The following is a 14,743-nucleotide window of genomic DNA, read 5'->3' as shown; positions in this document are numbered from 1 at the left end:
GTTGTACAAAGCCTCTAATTAGGTGTCACGTGTGTCTCGTCCTCCCTTGACGCTCCCTAATTGTTTAAGGTGTCGCTGATGGTGTGGGCGACGCTGCTCCCAAGAGGCTCCGATGACATCATCACACCACACACACGTGCGCGCGCACACCTTTCAGCAGCAGCAGGGTGTTTGTGAATAATTACTGAAACGCCTCATTATTCAGCTCATATTTCATTTAGTCCTTTTATAATAAGCTACAGGCTTTTCCCATTAAGGCTACTTAGTATAAATATTATTAGTAGGAGCCTTTTAGCCTTCCTGGCTTTATTAAACCTACAGTATGGATGGATGGGGGTCTCTGGCTGACTCTGGAAACCGCCCGGAGAACAGGGAGTAAAGTTTTGTGCATCACTGGCGTGTTTTCCTGGTCAGGAAATGGCGAGGGGCACTTTCTTATTACAGCTCGCTGACACATTGATCCTCAAACGGCCTCAGGAGGCCAATCTCCATCTGAGCCACTTCAGATGCTTTCACAGGAAATCAGCTCAAAAGCCTCCTCTCCCCAACACACAAACACACGCAGACACACACACACAACCTCACCCTCCCGGAAGCCTAAACTAGGTATATATTTGAGCTTTGGATCGATGGCCACCGAGGGGGCCGTCTGTTGTGTGTTGTGGCCGTCCTAGTGAGCACAGAGGAGAGGCTCTTCTGAAGGGCTGAAAACGATGACCTTTATGTCTGGATGGGCAGAATGAGGGCGGGGGGAGGCGCGACACACTGGTGGGAAAACTGCTGCAGGAGCGACGGTGACGGGTCTGTGAGGAGGTTGACGTGGCTCCCCAGAGGCTCCCCGTCAATTCATCCTTCCGGCAGGAAGTGAGCGACGATCAATAAGGCGCTCGGGTCTCCGGAGAGACAGTGGACGTAAAGAGAGACCTCACAACACTTTATCTTTATCTTTGCCGTTCACCTTAATCACTCCGTCTACTAACACATAACTTTGTTCATCTGTGCAGAGGTTTATTCCTCTTTTTTTGTTTTAGGCTTTGGAGTTTTTGGTAAAGAGGAAGAGGCTGTTTTCTGAGATGTTGGTGAGTATGGACGGTTTAATGACATCAGCCAGTTTCACAATTACACATGTGACCTGGTGACAATAATGAGGAAAATAGGTCTAATTCTGTCTGATTTCAGAATTCTGACTTAAAACACTGGAAGAGAGAAATATAATAATCATGTTGGTCTAAATTGTTCAAAAAATTTATGTATATGTTATATTTATAGTGTTTTTACTGTTGAACTATCAGAATAACAATATGCTATAGTTGACTTATTTTGTAACAAAAAATAAATGGATGCATGGATGATCTAGTATTCCAAACTGGAAATTTCTGTCACAATAAAAGACAGAATTTGAAATATTTTAATTAAAAACAAAAAAATGGAGTTTGAATTATTAGAGTTGGGAAATACTGTAAAATATATGAAACTAGTGGAGTAATAAACATGTGCAGGAATGTGTGAATGTTCAAAAAAGTGATGTGTGAAATAAATCTGAAACGAAAGTTAAAGACAAGCACATTTCGTACACGCACGCACACGAACACACGCTGGACCAGTGACGAGTCATGCAACAATAAAAGGGCGTGGCTCCTTTAAGGGCATCAATGGTCGTTAAATAAAACACACGCATGCACGTACACACATGTACACGCACAAACGCCCCCAATAAAGGAACCTGCAGTCAGTTCATTCAGAGAGACACCGGAAAACACCATGTTTGCGCCTGCCTTCAAAGTAAAAGTATCGAACATTTCGAAAGGACGTCTGGGCAGATGTAAATATTGTGAAGTTTTCTTTATTCGCCTTGTTGTCTACTCTTGTGTTGGTCCTTGGTAGTTTTAATGCTGTACGTCTTGGAAATGAGCTTTTCTAAATCAGCAACCTCATTCTTTTACTTCATACATGTTAAAGATGTAAAGGATCAAATCCAAAATTGAACACAACAATATGCTCAATGTTTACAAAAAAAAGACAGCTTGTAGTCTCAGTTTTCGCTATCTTATTTTCTACACATTCACCCCAAAATTAACAATTTAAAAACTTCCTCCGCGCCTCGCGTGGCCTTGTTCTGAAAGTGCTTTCCGGAAGTGGCCACGTCTCGCGACTGACTGTGACTTTGCGGTGCTGTTTGGAGAGTCGGAGTCAAAGGTACGGCAACACAGTGCGGAGAGATGGACGCAGAGCGGGCCAGCTGTGAGCGCGTTTAAAGCGGCCAGAGAAAGACCTGACAGAAGGAGAACAACGATGTTTGATCCGGAATAGCTCACATCTCCCGCGCTCCACCGCACGCGCGCGACCAGCGTCATGACACCGGTCCTGCATTGAGGTGAGACCCGATGGTGATGCGTTTAATGTCTCATTCTGCGCGTCTGGAACATCCCGACGCGTCTGATTAGATATCTTGCGGAGGGGGGGGGGCGAGAATCTGGAAAAGAAACAGCGATCCTTCAGTTGCTGAGGAGGGGGGAGGATGAGGATGGTGTGTTTTGGTGTAAAATCGTGATTCATCCTTGTTGGCCGTAAAGAATGGGGGGGGTTGACGGAAGAGGGGTGCGATCAGCTGATGATATCTGCTCGTTATGATTTTTTTTTTCCTTTGGGAGGTGTCGTGGTGTAAAATTGGCTTTAAGGATAATCTGCCCTGCAGCCAGGGTCTGATACGCAGGCCTGTTGGAGCGGATCCAGAACCAGCCGCTCATTCATGCGATCCGTCCTGGAGTCGGAGCTGTCAGCCATTCAGCTGCCGAGTCCCATTCATGAAGTCCATTAGGCTGCAGCGGTCCGGCGCGGCTCTGCGGGCCCGCACCAGGCCCGCTCCGTTCCTGCTATCGACTTTCTCTCATGTGTCGCCCAGTTCTTATGAGCACGATCAGTTTTACAGGATCATGTCGCCGAAATAAACCTTCATTTAGGTAAAGTTATTGCAACGTGCTGGTGCCTTCAACGCACCGAGAGGGTCGTTATTTACAAAAGAAATCTTCCATTTTTGCTTCTGCCTGATGCGTTTGCCCCGTTTCTGTAGAGTAGTATTCCTCTTTTTGTTGCTGTTTTTAATACATAGCTCAGGTTATGAGCTCGGAACTCAAGTTTTTAGTTTTTATTGATCTTTAGTTTCATTTAAAGTGTATTATCTTTAATGAACTGCACAAAATCCGCTGAAATGTCATGTTTCGGGTCACTGACCTCAAAGAAACTGCTGCTGTCCACCTCAAACCGACGGTTCCTGGTCCGTTCCAGGGCCCGACCCACGTGACGCTCCTCAGCAAGAGGCCTCTGGTCATCTGTGAAATTAGTTAGAGCGGGCGGGTTGAGAAACAGGAAATGAAAGTCAGTGGCAGACTGTGCGTCTCCCACGCGCCGCGTCCTTTATCACCGGCCGCCACTCGGACGCCCGCGCCACACGTGGAAATCCCTCATTTCGTGGTGTTTACAGAACCTCTGGATGGTGCTCCTCACATCTGAGGGGGAGGTGGTTATCAGGGGTCAGATGTCACCGATCTGGGCCGACCCTGACTCCTGCTCGCCATCCCGCCTGGCGTCTCACCACCTCGACAGCCATTTTTGTGAAATCACTCGTCCGCGTGTCTTCTGCTTCCACTTCCTGCACGAGCTCGCCGCACGCTGTCACCTGAGGAACTTCACATTTCTCGGCGTGCCATGTCGCCCACGTGGGGGCCGGCGGGCGCCATCCCGACCCACGTCTCGAGATCCCGGAAACTCGCTGGTGTGAGAAATAATGGAAACAAAGACAGAAGGGAAACCACTTTCACGTTCCTCCAGAATGGGCAACACACGACTGTTGTTGGTTCTTATACGATTAAAGTCGTACGGCAGGCAGCAGGAATGGGGGGGGGACTAAAATAGACCACCACATGAAGCAGAGGTGTAGAATTACCTCTGTGCCATTTTAAGGTTAAGTATAATTCATGAAGTGGGCTGTGTTGTCTGGCCCGAAGCAAACTGGGCTGTCCACGCTTCGATGAAGGGTGGGACCAGTTGTGGACCCCCGTGGTCCCACGGCGGCGTGCCTGGGGGGCCTCGCCGGGCTACAACCAGTGCCTGAGGTGCATCCACGAGGTTCCGAGACGAAACACAATCTAATCAAAGTAAGCTCTCACTGGATCCAATCAATGAGCTGAGCTTTAATGATGCGTTACCAAGGCAACTGCTCCGTTTTAGACCCTGAAATTACTCATAATCACTCAAAAGGAGTAAATATTAAGTTTTACATTGAGTTTTGCTTTATTTAGACTGGTGAAAGTCAGAAATGCTGTATTTATTTAGGATCAGGGAGGAAATTGACCCAGCATCTGTTTTATGGAACCCTCAAATGTCTCCCGCGGGATTTCCATCTTATATAAGGGCGACATCAGTAATGAATTCACGTATTGAAGACGGCGTGTACTCGCCGGACGGGCTGTGCTGCGAGCTGTGTGCTGTGCTGTGGAGCGGGCTAATCTTAGAAAACATGGCCCCAACTCCCCGGGGTGGGAGCACAGCATCAACAATCATCTTCGTCAGCCAATCACTGAGGGTGGTGCTGCCGGCACGAAGCTCCACACACACACACACACACACACACACACACACACACACACACACACACACACACACACACACACGGGTTGTTCACGTGCGTGCTGTATATATAGTGTTTATCTGTGTAAATACACGCAGGCATGTGTACACACAGCTCTAAAAACATAAATCCCTACATCCGTTATACTTGGCGAGGGCGTTACTTCCTCTGCAGCGTGATCGGGGCACATGTAGCGGCGTCCTGAGCGGAGCCCCGCCAGGAGCGTCTCCTGCAGGATGCGTTCCGCAGGCCTGCAACGCCTCCGCCCCCCCCCCCCCCCCACCGGTCAGTTTACTGTTACAGAATGGACTCCCAACCATCTGACAGAGATATCAACCCTGCTCCCCTGGGCAAACAAACAGCGGGAGGAAGGGGGGGGGCATGGGCGGTGGGAGATCCTGACAACAGATAGATGGAGGGGTTGTAAGAGGGGTGGTGCTGGGGGGGGGGAGCAGATCTTTTCAGATTCCTCTCCACTCCCTTCAGGAGTGCGTGTTCCTCCCTCCTCCAAGGGGAGCCACAGGGGTGTGAAGACTCCCCCCCCCCCCCCCGCTCCTGCACTGTGTCTCCTGTACTTTATGCTCCCCCGTCACCTCCACCTCCACACTCTCCTGATTGTTTTAGCAGCTGTCCGCTGGAGTCAAACGTGACCCCCTCCAGTGGGTGAGGAAGTACTCCGGTTGTACTTTAACAGTGGATGTATATTTTATTACAAGTTAATGTTTTAACAGCACAAGATTTTTCTTTTTTTTCTTTTTTTTTTTGGAAGGGGGGGTAAAAGGTTTCGAAGCCCACCAAGGAAATCCTGAAACACTGAGGTCCTCTGACCTCTGACCTTTGACCACCTCCAGCATCCAGAGGTGATCAGACTTGTGCAAAAACTTGCGTTTTGTTTTAAAATGTGGGGGAATTTCAGCACTTTTCGGCTTCAAAAATGTAACAGAGGAGAAGGAATGACGAGAAGGTGCAGCTGCCAATAGTGACCGCTCGTTATCCTCCTGTTTTTATTAAATTGACCTCTTTGGTAATTTCGCTTTTGCTGAAATGTAATCTTTGCACGGCTGCTGATCCTTAGAAATACTGTCCACTTCCTCTGGTGTGGCTTCAGTTTCATGCTGACTGTGGGTGTGGGCGAGTGTGTGTGTGCTCCATAGCTCCATCCTTATCTTTGCACTAAAGGAGAAGTTTTCTAAAATGCTTCCCACTGCATTTTGTTATTTTCTGCTGAATTAGTGGAAAGTGCAGGTTTTAAATAGCTGAATGGGCGTTGACCCTCACACTCTCCTCTCTCTCTCTCTCTCCGACACACACACACACACACACACACACAAATTATTTATTTACTTCAGTTCTGCACCAGTAAAAATAAAACACAGTTAGAGAGATGGTTAATACTGTAGAGCCTATTAGGTATTAATAATTAATTACTGGATCATACAAAGTCTCGGTGGCCTTTATATGAGAGCAAGAGAAGATCTTTGATATCTGGAGTTGCGACTGTCTCCTAGCAAACTTGCTTATCTGGTTTCAGAGGGTCTTCCTGGATGTTAACTACCATCTCCGCTGAATAGGGTGACACTTGAATCGAGATAACTGGATCATGTGACCTTTTTTCCGGCATTTTGAAGCCTTTGTTAGACAAACCCCAGTATTGATGTTTCTGATCCGTTTGGGACAGTCTGGAGGATGAGGGAGACATTTGTTTAGTCTAATCAGCGTCGTCTGTGCTGTCAAATGTCTTATCTGACACTAGGTTGCAGGATCCCAGGGTTCTCCTCTGTTAGCCAGACAGATCAGAGATGCCCTCCTCTGCTCTCTTATCATATCTTCCCTCTCATCTGGCATTTTTGGTTGTTTCAGGGAAGGGTTTGTTGTGGAGTCTGTTCCACTTCCAGCACATTTTTAGTTGATGGGGGGAGCCAGCGTCTGTGTTCTGAGAAGGAGTTACTGCTTCTGTCACCCATTTGAGCGGAGTCATAATTAACAATGATTAAAGCAACACGTGCGAGTGTGTGACGCCGTTGAGTGATGCTGCCTTTAGTCACGCATGTGGTGGTGAAGGGAGGGTGTGTGTGTGTGTGTGTGTGTGTTGGGGGGCATGAAGAACAGGCCTGGAATGTTGGTTCTGACAGTGAATTGATGCTGCGACTTGTGTTGGATCCTCAGAAGGGATGTGATGTGGTTTGGTACTGCTGCAGACTGAGTCTCTCTCTCTCACACACACACACACACACACACACACACATGCAGAGGGTGGTGTATAGACATGTCAGGAATGCTGCACATTAACATCCAGGCTAACGCTCCGCTCCTCTCCCCCAGCCTCTCCGTGGTGGGTTGGCATGGCCCAGTGATGAACGGAGCCGCGGTGCCCGGTAGCCCGGAGCTCTCCTCCTCATGTCCGCTGCCTGACTGGCGAGAGTTCTGCGAGCTCCACGCTCGAGCCTCCGCTGCCGACTTCGCCGACAAGTTCCAGCGCTTCCTGTCGGAGAACCCCTGCTACGACTTCCCTGGTGCCGACGTGAGCTTCTCGCAGCACTTTGCCCATCACTTCCTGGAGTGTTTCACCTCAGCTCTGACCCAGGCCAGGGACAACCGGGCCTCCTCGCCAGGGGAGGACGGACTCAACATAGCGCCGAAGTACAGCATCGTTCCTTTCCTGGGAATCCAGGGCTGCCCGCTCTCCTACAGCCACGACCTCTACCAGAGGCGCAAGGACGCTGGGGCGTCGAGTGAATCCTTGGACAGCATGGACAGCGGGGGGGGGGGCATCGATGGGGGAGGCAGCACCCCCAGAGGTCCCCAGCCGGCGCATAAGGTGTCCGCTCTGGGACAGTCCCGCAGCTCGGAGGACGTGTCCGTCAGTCACCCGAAGGCTCGTTTCAAGAAGGGCTTCTCCCTGCGGAACATGAGCCTGTGTGTGGTGGACGGGGTGAAGGAGATGTGGCATCGACGGGCCTCCCCCGAGCCCGACGGCCCCTCTGGAGCCAGGAAGACCAACGGGGGGGGGGAGGAGCGGCCGGCGTAGGAGATGCTGTGGGGGGAGAAAAGTGGTCCCAAAAACTTCGGCTTCCGAGGAGTTCCCAGAGCCACAAGGCGGAGATGCTGGAAATCCAGAGGGAGGGGGCACTAAGATACATGGTGGCAGACGACACAAACTGTATGGGGGCTGCACAGTGGCAGAAGTGTCGGCTGCTGCTGAGGAAGACGAAGAAGGATGAAGGCGGAGAGAGGTTCCTGCTGGAGTTCTTCGTTCCACCCAAGGTACACACACACACACACACACATCTATCTTTGTGAGGACTTTCGTAGACATAATGCATTCCCCAGCTCCTAAACCCCAACATCCCAAATAACCCCCGCACCCTTACCCCGACTGTAACTGTAACCTAAACCCATCATCTTTAAAACCGTCCATCAGATTACTGAGGTCCAGACAAAATGTCCTGTCTTATCAAAAATGTCCTCACTTTGCTAGGAGAATGAGTATTTTGGTACTCAGGAAGTAGGAAGTACAAACACACACACACACACACACACGCACACACACAGAGTAAATAGATTCATTTTATTTATGGATGATTTTTTTTTAAGTTTCCAGCACACTGCATGAAACATGACACTCTTTCATGCCCCCCCCCCACACACACACACATCACAACAGCCAAATATCAAAAACATACCCAGATGTGAGAAAGTCACTTGTGCAACTGTTTGAAAGGCCGTTAGAGTTTTTCAAAGCAGATTAGGAGATCAATTGATTTTAAAACTAAAAAAAAAAACCAAACAGAAACGAATGCCTCAATAATTCACAGCATTAATCTTCCATTGGGGCCCTTTAGTGACCCAGTTAGAACTTCAGCTCCTGTGTGAAGCTGAAAAACACAGCCGCGTACGCGCGCACGTGCACGCGCGCACGCGCGCTCCAGTGCGAGGCTTGCGGGTCGCTGCCTCTGACCTTAAGAAGGCTGCGAGGCTCTGCAGCTGAGCGTGTGTAAATCTGCCACTGTCCTTTCATCTCGGCTGGTGGGAATGCGGGGGTGAGGACGACGGGGGCAAGGACAGGTGGGAGGCAGGGACGGGAGCTGTGGAGGCACTGGGAGAGACGGCCGGAGCCAGAGAGGAAGCTGTTGCATTGATTTCTCTAAGCTGCTGCAGATCGCAAAGATTCCCTTTCATCTGCAAAGAAATAAACATCGACCGCCTCTTGTTCTTTGACAAACGGCTGGGAAAATAAAGAGAATCAGAACAGGAACCCGACGTTGAGTCGTTAAAAAGCCACATGGAAAATAAATAAAGCGAATTCTAATAATAGCGCTCAGCTTCATGTCTCGGCCTTTCTGATGAACATCCCCAACACGGCAGATGGTCGTCAGCTGCGGAGGTTAATTAAACAACCCTAACCCGGACTCTGTTTTTATGTACATTTTACCACCACAGTGCTGATGGGATGTTGACAAATTCATAAAAACATCTGGCGGCTTTTGGCGCCAGACCGTGTTCGGAGCATTGTTCTGGTCTGCTGCTGGATGGGGCAGAGGAGGCATGCTAACGGCTAACAGCTAGGACACAGCGGCTGGTCCTAATAGAGCTGCTAAAAGGCTGGTTAAAGATAATGAGTGATTATCAGAGCAAATACTTAGAATAATTATCTCTGCTCTGCAAACTCTTGCTGGCTGTGAAGCGGGAGCTTAAAATGAGGATTCAGTTTCGGATCTGTTTGATCTCATGTTTCCACAAGGACAAAGATAGCCGGCAATGTCGCCGTTTCCTCATATCTACCTTAAAAGCAGTGAAGCCCTGATTCTGGCGCCTGCATCTTTGATGCTAACATGATTTGCAGCCCGTGTCTCTGCGGTGGCGGCTAGGAAACGAAGGGCTGGTGTTGAAGACTGCCCTGGAAGAGGCAGAAACGAAACTGATCCCAGCAGTCGGCAGCCGTGCTGGGGTACAGGAAACGTACAAATACAGGAAGTGGTCAAATAGTTGACTACAGGAAGCTGATGCTTGACATCTGATCCAGAGAAAGGAATTGTGGGTGTGGATGGCTGCCAGCTGCACAGGCAGATAAAGATGAGAGGAGTGTTGCTCCAGACAGATCAGCTGATAAGCCTCCGCCAGACCATCAGTCAGCCTGCGTCGCCCAGACGCATCCACCCGCACACCTACACACACACGTGAAACACTCCCGCAACACGCTCGCAGGATCTGTCAAGATTAGCAGAGGGTGAAAAAAAGCCCAGGACGTCTCTGTGTTCACAGTCTTGTCACATCTCCGTTTCATGTTTGCAGCTGGAATATCAGCAGAGGAATGAATAAAAGATTAAACGCTTTTTTTATTTTCAGTGTTTGCTTTTCAGTTGATATCAGGTGTTCCTGGTTGCTCGGGAACCGTTGAATAACGCATCATGAGCATGTTGAGATGGGTGTATGTCACAGTAGAGGCGGCGGGTGGGAGCGGCCCTGTTTACCGTCAACATATACCGCTAATTTAAAGCTAAGTGCAGTTCAGCTGCCACTTTAAGGACATAATGAAGGGCTTAATTGCACGTTTCGCCGCTCGTGCAGCATGTGGTGTCTGTTGGGTCGGTGCCGGTGAGAACCACCCAGGCAGCAGGAAAGAAAATTATGACGCTTTCATGTTTTAACGTCTTAATTCAACGCGGGCATTCATTTAAATAAAAACAAAATTACTCGCATTTTAGGAGGAATAAACAAGTTTTTCTTGAAATTCCAGGCGCAGAGCGTTCCAAATTTAATTTTTTTTGCTGGATTGCACTGCTACTGTCCCTATATTTTTAAGTAAATAGGATAAAACTGGTGCTGATGCAGAGGTGTTTACTGGACCAGGATATTCAAATGTACCAAGCAGTTGTGATTTTATCGCTTCAGTCCTCAAAGGCCAAAGTGAGCATCCCTCTGTCAGCCATCGTGGAGGTTCGGACCACCATGCCGCTGGAGATGCCCGACAAGGACAACACGTTTGTGCTCAAGGTAGGAAACCGACGCCGGCTCCGTGCCTCCACACGGTGCTTTGTGCAGACCTCAGTGCGCATTCTGAGTGCTCGGCTGCTCCTGCAGGTGGAGAACGGGGGCGAGTACATCCTGGAAACCATCGACTCGCTGCAGAAGAACTCCTGGGTTGCCGACATCCAGGACTGCATAGACCCGGGGTGAGCTGCCAGATAAATGTTTGCCGCTGCCTGACGATGGAGGGGTAGAAGGGATGGGGGGGGGGGCATTAGACATGTATGAATGTAGGTGCTCACATCGCCTGCTCATGTTAGCGGATGTGTGCACGCGGCTCAGGACATAAACAGAAAGATTATTAGTCTTTGTGTTTGTTGGACATGTGTGTGTGTGTGTGTGTATGTGTGTGTGTGTTCCTGTGACTGTCCTGACCTGCCGCCTTGTGTACAGCGACAGCGGGGACGACATCGAGCTGGCGTCGTGTCCTCACGGCCAGGCCTCCAAAGACTGCTCCGTGGTGGCGCCGTGCAGCTGCGAGCTGCTATCCGAGGGTGAGAGGAAACGCGCCGCTCCGCTCTGGCGAATATTTTGGGAGAAATTCAAAACATTTAAAGATCCCACATGTTTAGGTGCGTACCGCGCCCCGGAGAGGCCGTGTCCGACCGCGGCGGAGCATTACAGCACCCCCTCGGTCCGCTGCAGGGAACCTCCGTTCACCCAGCACCCATCCCACATGCCTTTAGAGCGCTTCCTCCAGTCCCCCGAGGCGCAAAGCTCCGCCTCCTCCGCAGGTGACGCCAACATTTGATTCCCCCCACAGACGCCTGAACGTGCCAGAACAGCCAGAGATCACCGATACGATCTTGTTTTGACTCAGGTGGCGGCGAAGGGGCGAAGGAGTCCGAGGGCGATGCCAGCCTGGCGGGTTACCCATGGTTCCACGGGACACTGTCACGTGTGCGTGCGGCTCAGCTGGTGCTCGCGGGCGGGGCCAGGAGCCACGGGCTCTTTGTGATCCGTCAAAGTGAGACCAGACCTGGGGAATACGTGCTGACCTTCAACTTTCAAGGCAAAGCCAAGGTGAGACGTTCAAGAGGAGAATGTTGAGCATAATAACACACACACACACACACACACACACGTGTTGGACAGCAGTTCTTCACGTCCTGGAAATGATTACACAACATTATTCCTGCACATCACGTCCTGCCAGTGTTGAGGAAAACTCCGCCCCCGCCATTTCCTCTGGTTCCAGTCTTTGCCGTCATGTCCCTCACCCCCCCGAACTGTCCCGTCAGTTTCAGGTGTCTTCCTTCTCGCCCCGCCCTGACCCTTGCCCTCTGTCTCCCCCCCCCCTCGCAGCATTTACGATTATCAGTGAACGAGAACGGGCAGTGCCACGTCCACCACCTGTGGTTTCACACCGTGTCGGACATGTTGAGGCACTTCCACGCTCACCCGATCCCCCTGGAGTCTGGAGGCTCCGCTGACATCACGCTGCGCTCCTACGTACAGGTGCAGCGCAGCGCCGCCGCAGGTACAAACACGCGCACCTCAACACCTTTCTAAGGTTCAGACGTGTTTTCTGTCTCTTTTGATTGCGCAATTTTATGTTGAAACATTCTAAAACCCTGTCAAACCTTTTAAAAAGGTCCTGGATTCAAATATAAACCTCTAATGTGGATCCAGGAGTCCATTTTTTTTAAACGTCTTTATTCAATTCGGCGTAAATCGGCCTAAGAATGAGCAGCCATGTGCGGTACGATTAAATCCGTAATTCGTTCGGTCCGAACCGTTAAACACTAAGAGAGTTGAAACTCGCCCACCTTCCTCCTCATCATCGCACCAGCCCCGCCCTCCGCTCCCCTGGCGTGGGATGAATGCCCTCCTGTACGGTAGAGTGAGGGGGCGATTATGCTGCGGCGGTTTTGTATGCAGGCCGCGACTCGAGGCTCCAGACCGCCCTGTTGGTTCACAAAGAGGCCCTCTGTTTCCTTTAAAGGCAGGACCCACACACACTCTCCTGCCCTCGCTCCCACACACACTCCTGCATAGAACGAGGGTTTGATTCGGGGTGTAAAAGGCCTCACTGATACGAGCGCCGTGGCGCCTGAGGCACCAGCGCTGAAGAAAGGGCGATAAAAGAGGCTCACAACGCCTGCGTTTACTCGCCGCCCTGTGAACGAGCCTTTTGCAACCCGCTTTCTGCCCCGACGACGCAGAATCCTCGATCTCCTAATCCCGCGCTCAAATGATTAATTTCATAATCCCCCCCCCCACCCCGCAGATGCGGCCATGTCGCCGGTCCTCACCCAAACCAGGGACGCGGGCTGCCGGACGGAGGCGGCCCCGCCAGCCCTCCACCCTCAGGGTGCGGCGGCGAGTGCGGCGCCCCCTCCAGACGCCCAGCACTCCTCCAGCACCTCGTCCTCACCCACCGCCCTTCCCTCGCTGTCCCGCAGTGACCCAGGTACGGGTGGGGGAGGAGGGGGGTTACAGAGCCGGAGCAACAGCTCGGAGCGCCTGCTGGAGGCCACCAGTGGAACGTCGGAGGACTATCACGACGCCGATGGGACTCGGAGGGCCCGCGCCGTGGAGAACCAGTACTCCTTCTACTGAGGGACCCGGTGTTCGGCGGTGTGTTTTTATGGGGAAAACTTGATCACATGTTTGTTTTTTTAAGATCAGGTCAAGGCCAAATCACGTGGGAGATCGGTACTGTTAAAATTGTTGTATCCATTTGGGTCATTCGGCTTCGATTCCTGTTCTCTGGCCTCTTCCTCCTTTGATCCTTTGATCCTTTGGTCCCAGAGATCCCCGTGAGCAGACCCTGGAGACAACCCCCAGAGACCCACTTCCACTTTGTCCAGGACTCCCTCGCCGTCCCCCACAGCGCCAACATCTGTACAGCGATCACCGCGGCATTAGCACGCGTTAGGTGTGCAGCCCAAAGGTTCTCAGTGCCCGACACCTCCCGGGACACAAGCGGAGCGCTGGGACGGGGGCGTCAGTGCACTGAAGGTGTTGCAGTGTCAATTTCACGGCGAGGGACGCACACGTTGTGTTTCCAATAGCACCACGGCTGAAGCTTTTGCTGCCGTAGCAGATTATTTCTATGGGTTTGTGTCCAGCCTCCGTGTTTCTATAAAAGCAACGTTGTTACCGGAGCTGGTTCTGTAATGGCCTAGATTAGATATGCTGTTCATGTATGGTTACAGGATGAAACAACGGCTTTACGATGCTGCACCCTCCGTTTGGCCGGGGGCTTGAACTAAGAGAACAAAGTACTGCTGCTTTCAGTCATGCAGGGTAACGAGTTTGTGCTTTTTTTTGGCGAGCCAATCCAATAGAAGCTAAATTTTGTAAAATATTTGCTAAGATACAATTTACATGACTCCGAGGAGCCATCATATTCCTGCCACATCTGCAAAACTGCCAGAGGAGGCGAGACAGGCAGAAAATCCCACTTTAGCCCGACTAAAAACAGCTCAGGGAAGCAGCCGTGCGTTGCTCACAAATGCCGGCGTCACCTGTACGAAGCTAAAGGAAGCTCCCAGGCTGATTCTGACCACCTGTTAACCCCCCTCCCCGTCATGAGGACCCACAATGCAGCGCTCGGTTGCTGAGGGTGTGTTTTGGTACTTGAGGAGTGAGATGTTCCCATTTTCATTGCTGCTAATGGTAGCCTGGTGTTTCCCTCCCCTAAAGGTTTGGATCTCCCAAACCATTAAACAGACACCTTTCCAGGACAGGCAACCGTTCAGTTCAGCTAGACTTTTTTGATCAAGGAGGGTCAGGAAGTTTAAAAAAGAGCGAATCTTGAGTTGAGAGAGCGGGCGTTACTGTTCACGTGCCAATTTGAATCCTATTTTTGAAGCATACTTATTCCTCGGTCACTGTAAAATACACTTTTCCTATTGAGACTTATTAATGTCTTTCTCCATTTCAAGAGCCCCGTCTCACATATCACAGAGCGCTCGCGCCTCCCGGTTATTTTCTTATCACAGCTGGATGGTTCCCTTGTCTGGCTGAGTTTGGAAGAGTCTGTGCAATTTTGTACAAAGTGATGTTCTTGACATACTACTTTATATTTCTGTGAATAAAATGTGAACAAATCGTCGTGTTTCCTGTTTTCCTGTTGACCAA

General features: G+C 50.7%; 1 protein-coding gene and 1 long non-coding RNA gene across 2 annotated transcripts; one reads left to right on the top strand and one right to left on the bottom strand.

Moving 5' to 3' along the window:
• The first annotated feature begins 2,168 nt into the window (after positions 1 to 2,168).
• On the top strand, positions 2,169 to 14,713 carry LOC130535587 (SH2B adapter protein 2). The gene is given in 10 exon segments (XM_057050718.1): positions 2,169 to 2,374; positions 6,950 to 7,631; positions 7,634 to 7,891; positions 10,520 to 10,621; positions 10,709 to 10,800; positions 11,048 to 11,148; positions 11,227 to 11,388; positions 11,475 to 11,677; positions 11,960 to 12,134; positions 12,885 to 14,713. Coding segments are annotated over 9 exon segments (2,076 nt in total). The 5' UTR covers positions 2,169 to 2,374; positions 6,950 to 6,980; the 3' UTR covers positions 13,217 to 14,713.
• LOC130535595 (uncharacterized) lies at positions 10,327 to 11,237 on the bottom strand. The gene is made up of 2 exons (XR_008953171.1): positions 11,030 to 11,237; positions 10,327 to 10,830 (listed from the first exon to the last, which is right to left on the bottom strand). It is a non-coding gene; the product is annotated as an uncharacterized LOC130535595 (long non-coding RNA).
• Positions 14,714 to 14,743: the final 30 nt, after the last annotated feature.

The sequence above is a fragment of the Takifugu flavidus genome, chromosome 12 (genome assembly GCF_003711565.1).
Source record: "Takifugu flavidus isolate HTHZ2018 chromosome 12, ASM371156v2, whole genome shotgun sequence".
NCBI classification, from domain to species: domain Eukaryota; kingdom Metazoa; phylum Chordata; class Actinopteri; order Tetraodontiformes; family Tetraodontidae; genus Takifugu; species Takifugu flavidus.
Note: the sequence above shows the minus strand (reverse complement) of the source record. Positions and strands in the feature narration are given on the sequence as shown.